Genomic DNA, 6,115 nt, shown 5'->3' with positions numbered 1-6,115 from the left:
AAAAAAAAAAAAAAAAAAAAAAAGAGTGAGTGGAGTGGTTGTCAGGGTCCCAGGGCACAAGCAGATCAAGACAGAGAAGGGCTAATTTTTATATTTTTAGTAGAGACGGGGTTTCACCATGTTGGCCAGGCTGGTCTCAAACTCCCGGCCTCAAGTGATCAGCTCACGTCAGCCTTCCAAACTGCTAGGATTACAGGTGTGAGCCACCGTGCCCAACCAAGGCCAGGATTTTGAGACCAGCCTGGGTAACATAGTGAGACCCCCTCTACCTACAAAAAGTAAAAATATTAGCCAGCTGTGGTGGCATGTGCCTGTAGTCCCAGCTACTTGGGAGGCTGAGGCGGGAAGGTTACTTGAACCCAGGAGTTCAAAGCAGCAGTGAGCTGTGATCACACCTCCGCACTCCAGCCTGGGTGACAGACTGAGACCCTGTCTCAAAAATAGGGCCGTTGTGCCTTTGCCTGCAATACCTACTGACTGCCAGCAGGTGTTGGTAAGAGCATAAGTCTTAACAACATTCCGTGGGAAGAAGGCCTGAGATCTCCGGAATTGAGGGGCTGGGGAACAGGAATAACTTTCACTTGAATGCAACAGCAAAACACTCCATCAGCATGTAAATGAGGCCAAACCAACACAGTGCTCCCCAAAACAAAGGCAAAGAAAACACAGATGACTTTCTGTGGGATTGGATACGTCACCCAGCCCTGGGGTAGCCTGCCATTGAGGCTCGCTGTCTTATTCAGGGCCCTGTCCAGCTGCCAAGACCAGGAAGGCACTTCAGAGGAGCTTAAATAAAGAAGGGTTTGTCATTGGCACACAGGGGGCTCTCAAAGAGAGCCAGATGCAGGAAGCACAGCGGAAGCTATCAGGCGGCTCTTCTGTCTGGTCCTTTACGCTCTCCTCTCTGGCCCTGCTTGGCATCCCGTTTCTTTCACTGTCAGCTCTGGCATTCTTTTAGGGGCTGGCTTCTGCGGGAAGGCCCTTGTTCCTAACACCAGCCATCCCAAGACACTTCTGAGTGACCTTAGGGCTCTGGGTCCCAAAGTCATCTGAATAATCCCCTGGCTGCTGGGTCTCTGAGAGCAAATCTTTGATTCCCTTGGCCCAGGCTGGCAGGGGTCTGAGCAAGGTCCCTTAGCTGAGACCAGGGATCTGTAGTGTGTAACAGTGGCTGTCTCCCTGCCTCTCTCAGAAGCAGCCTCAGCCTTATGCCACTGACTCTACAGATCCAGCTGACCACTGGCCTTGCACATGAAGAACCAGACTTGAGATGCTAAGAGAAGCAGTATTTTCCTCCACTTTATTTTTTACTCCTTTTTTTCTCTTTTTTTTTTTTTTTTTTTTTTTGAGACAAGGTGTCACTCTGTCACCCTGGCTGGAATGCAGTGGCGCAATCATAGCTCACTGCAGCCTTGAACTCCTGGGCTCAAGCGATCCTCCCACCTCAATCCCTCAAGTAGCTGAGACCACAGGCACGTGCACCACCACGCCTGCCCAGCTCATTTTTGTGTTTTTTGTAGAGATAGGGTTCACTGTGTTGCCCAGGCTGGTCTCAAACTCCTGGGCTCAAGTGATCCACCCACCTCAGCTTCCCAAAGTGCTGGAAGTAAAGGCATGAGTCACTGTGCCCACCCTATTTATTGATTTTTTTTTTTTTTTTTTTTGAGATGGAGTCTTGCTCTGTCACCCAGGCTGGAGTACAGTGGTGTGATCTCCTCTCACTGCAAGCTCCGCCTCCCAGGTTCACGCCATTTTCCTGCCTCATCCTCCTGAGTAGCTGGGACTACAGGCGCCCACCACTTTGCCTGGCTAATTTTTGTGTGTGTATTTTTAGTAGAGACAGGGTTTCACCATGTTAGCCAGGATGGTCTCGATCTCCTGACCTCGTGATCCGCCCACCTCAGCCTCCCAAAGTGCTGGGATTACAGGCGTAAGCCACCATGCCCAGCCTATTTATTGATTTTAAAAATCAATTTCTTTTTTTTCGGGGAGCCTGCTCTCACTGTGTCACCCAGGCTAGAATGCAGCAGTGCAATCATAGCTCACTGCAGCTTGAACTCCTGAGCTCAAGGGATCCTCCCATGTCAGCCTCCCCAGTAGCTGGGACTACAGGCATGCAACACCACACCTGGCTAATTTTTTGCATTTTTAATAGAGACAGCGTTTCACCATGTTACTCAGGCTGGTCTCAAACTCCTGGGCTCAAGCGATCTGTCCACCTTGGCCCTCAGCCAACTTCATGGTTTTTCATAGCACATCTTGTCACTTTTACATTTTCCATGTATTTGTTTACTATCTGCTTTGCTTTACTAGAAGGTAAACTCCCTGAGGGGAAGGAGTTTTATCTGCTCATTGCTGAATCCCCAGCGCCTCAAAGATTGCCAGGAATTCAGTGGCGCCTAATAAACATATGTATATATTTTTGAGACAGGGTCTCAGTCTGTTACCCAGGCTGGAGTGCAGAGGTGTGATCACAGCTCACTGCCGCTTCGAACTCCCGGGACCTCCTGCCTCAGCCTCCCAAGTTGCTGGGACTACAGATGCACACCAGCACTAATATTTTCACTTTTTGTGGGTGGATGAGGTCTCACTATGTTGCCTTCTGTCCTTGAAATCCTAGCCTTGGCTGGGCATGGTGGCTCATGCCTGCAATCCCAGCACTTTGGAAGGCCGAGGTGAGGGGATCACTTGAGGCCAGGAGTTTGAGACCAGCCTGGCCAACATAGCGAAACCCCGTCTCTACTAAAAATATAAAAATTCGCCAGGCGCAATGGCAGGCACCTGTGATCCCAGCTACTTGGGAGGCTGAGGCAGGAGAATCACTTGAACCTGGGAGGCAGAGGTTGTAGTGAGCTGAGATTGTGTCATTGCACTCCAGCCTGGGCAACAGAGCGGGATTCCATCTCAAAAAAAAAAAAAAGAAAAGAAAATAAAAGAAAGAAACAAAGAAATCCTGGCCTCAGCTCCTGCCACAGCCTCCCAAAGTGCTGGAATTATAGGCATGAGCCCCTGTGCCCAGCCTGTTTTTCGTTTTAGATTCAGAGGGTACAGGTTTGTTATTAATAGATGGGTATATTGGATGATGAGGAGCTTTGGGCTTCTGCTGATCCCTCATCCAAGCAGTGAACATAGTTCCCAATAGGTAGTTTTCCTTTTATTTATTTATTATTATTATTATTTTGAGACAGTCTTGCTCTGTCCCCCAGGCTGGAGTGCAGTAGCATGATCTCAGCTCATTGCAACCTCCACCTCCCGAGTTCAAGCGATTCTCCTGCCTCAGCCTCCCAAGTAGCTGGGACTACAGGCACCCACCACTACGCCCAGCTAATTTTTGTATTTTTAGCAGAGACAGGACTTCATCATATTGGTGAGGCTGGTCTTGAACTCCTGACCTTGTGGTCCACCCGTCTCGGCCTCCCAAAGTGTTGGGATTATAGGCGTGAGCCACGGCGCCTGGCCTCCCAATAGGTCATTTTTCAACCCTTGTCTCCCTCCCTCTCTTCCTGCTCTAGTAGTCCTATTGTCTGTTCTTCCCATCTTTGTGTCTACGGGTAAGTAATTTTTAGCTACCACTTATAACTGAGAACATGCCGTATTTGGTCTTCTGTTTCTCCATTAATTAGCTTAGGATAATGACCTCCAGCTGCATCCACATTGCTGCAAATGACATGATTTCATTCCTTTTTATGGCTCTTTCCTTCACTTTAGAGACTGGCCAAAATCTCCTCTTTGGCCACAATCCCAGGACCCCCTACCCACTCCACATCTGGATTATCGTGGGCTCTGACCACACACCTGGCCTTTCTTCCCAGGTGAGCCTGGCCACCGTTGACTCCGAGGCCCTGCTGACCTTGGGTCTGAACCTCTCACACCTGGGCCGGGCCAAGCGCATCCTGGAGCTCCGGCCGGCCCTGGAGGGTCTGGAGGGCCGGGTCCGCTACGTCATTGCCCGCGGAAATGAGCAAGGTTTCTTCCGCATGTGTCACCTCCGTGGCTTCAGCTCCCTGCAGCTGGGGCGGAGGCGGCCGAGGCCTGGAACCTACCAGCTGGAGGTGGTGAGCAACGTGGCAGGACCCTGGGGTGTCCAGCCAGAGGGGCAGCCAGGGCCACGGGGCCAGGCCTTGCGGCTGAAGGTGCAGTTCCAGTTGCTTTAGTTGGAGGAGCCTCAATGGGCCTCAGCTGTCCAGAGAAGGGGGCTTCTGGAACTGGGAAGGACTGATCCCCAGCAGTGACAGCTGATCAGGTGGAACCCCGAAACTCAGGAAGAGTGAAATGCTACACGTCAACCTCAGGCGAGCCCAGCCTCTGCCCGGGCCTCTGTGCCAGCCCCGGGGGACCCCCAGTTACTCAGTCTTTCCTGGAGACAAGAAGAAGCTGTAATGTGCACCCCCCGCCCCACAGCCAAGGTCAGGGAGAGGCCCTGTGGTGACCGTGTCTGGTCAATCTCAGGCTTTCACTTCTGTACTGCACTGTGGCTTGCCCTGGTTGGGGGGGCGGGGGGTGGTTGGCAGGACATGGCAGTGGGCAACTGGGGTGGGCACAGGGCTTATCCCTCGGAGCAGAAGGGTGTGCAGGGGGCCCAGACCCCACGTGACTTGCCGCATTTGCCCTCCATTTGGAGAATGCTTTTATATCAAAGTGGAGACGATAATAAAGTTATTTTGGGTTAAGTCTGCCTGCCCGTTGGCAAGTTCTTGAAGTAAGCAGATCCTGCCCTCGGGCTGGGCGAGGCAGATCTCGTGCCTGGGGAAGCAGAAGGCCTTGTGGGCTCCCCAGACTGGTAATAACGACTCATGCTTCCTGATCAGGTACTGCATCCCAGACACCATTCCAATTTTTTTTTTATTTTTTCTGAGACAGGGTCTTGCTCTGTTGCCTAGGTTGGAGTGCAGTGGCGCGATCATGGCTCACTGTGGTCACCGCTTCCTAGGCTCAAGCAATCCTCCCACCTCAGCCTCTCCCAAGTAGCTGGGAGCAAAGGTGCGCGCCACTACACCCAGCTAATTTTTTAAAATTTCTTTTTCTTTCTTTTTGAGACAGAGTCTCACCCTGTCACCCAGGCCGGACTACAGTGGCACAGTCTTGGCTCACTGCAACCTCCACCTCCCGAGTTCAAATGATTCTTGTGCCTCAGCCTCCCAAGTAGCTGGGACTACTGGTGTGTGCCACCATACCTGGATAATTTGTGTATTTTTAGTAGAGACGGGGTTTCACCACGTTGTCCAGGCTTGTCTCAAACTCCCGAGCTCACACGATCCTCCTGCTTCAGCCTCCCAAAGTGCTGGGATTACAGGCGTGAGCCACCACACCTGGCCTAAAATTTATTTTTCTTAGAGATGGGGGTGTCCCAGCCAGGCGTGGTGGTTCACGCCTGTAATCCCAGCACTTTGGGAGGCCGAGGCAGGCAGATCACGAGGTCAGGAGATCAAGACCATCCTGGCTAACATGGTGAAACCCCGTCTCTACTAAAAATACAAAAAATTAATTGGGCGTGGTGGCGGGCACCTGTAGTCCCAGCTACTCAGGAGCCTGAGGCAGGAGAATGGTGTGAACCCAGGAGGCGGAGCTTGCAGTGAGCCGAGATCGTGCCACTGCGCTCCAGCCTGGGCGACAGAGCAAGACTCCGTCTCAAAAAGAAAAACAAAAAAAACAGAGATAGGGGTGTCCCTATATTGCCCAGGCTTGTCTTGAGCTCCTGGGCTCAAGTGATCTTACTGCCTTGGCCTCCCAAAGTGCTGGAATTGCAGGCGTGAGTGTCTAAGTATTTTAGGATGATTGACTACTTTGGTTGCCACTACAACCTCACGGGATAGATGCTATTACCATCCCCGTTCTACAGGGAAAACTGAGGCTTGGAGAAGTTAAACACCTTGGCCAAGGTCAGGCCAGGTTGAAAGTTGGGTGACCTGATGGGGTGCGGTGGCTCATACCTGTAATCCCAGCACTTTGGGAGGCCGAGGTGGGCAGATCACCTGAGGTCAGGAGTTTAAGACCAGCCTGGCCAACATGGTGAAACCCTGCCTCTACTGAAAAAAAAAAAAAAAAAAGCCACACGTGGTGGTGGGCGCCTGTAATCCCAGCTACTTGGGAGACTGAAGCAGGTGAATCACTTGAA

The 6,115-nt window shown here is 51.7% G+C and overlaps 1 protein-coding gene across 1 annotated transcript in view; it reads left to right on the top strand.

Annotated features, from left to right (window-relative positions):
- LOC112617363 (fibrillin-3-like) overlaps nt 1–4,670 on the top strand; it is a 19,209-nt gene extending 14,539 nt beyond the window's left edge. Inside the window, exon 8 of the mRNA XM_025374129.1 lies at nt 3,813–4,670. Within this exon, the coding sequence (XP_025229914.1) occupies nt 3,813–4,154 (342 nt within the window). The 3' untranslated portion in view covers nt 4,155–4,670. The remainder of the gene's footprint in view (nt 1–3,812) is intronic.
- Nucleotides 4,671–6,115: the final 1,445 nt, after the last annotated feature.

The sequence above is a fragment of the Theropithecus gelada genome, unplaced genomic scaffold (assembly GCF_003255815.1).
Source record: "Theropithecus gelada isolate Dixy unplaced genomic scaffold, Tgel_1.0 HiC_scaffold_16090, whole genome shotgun sequence".
NCBI lineage: Eukaryota > Metazoa > Chordata > Mammalia > Primates > Cercopithecidae > Theropithecus > Theropithecus gelada.
Note: the sequence above shows the minus strand (reverse complement) of the source record. Positions and strands in the feature narration are given on the sequence as shown.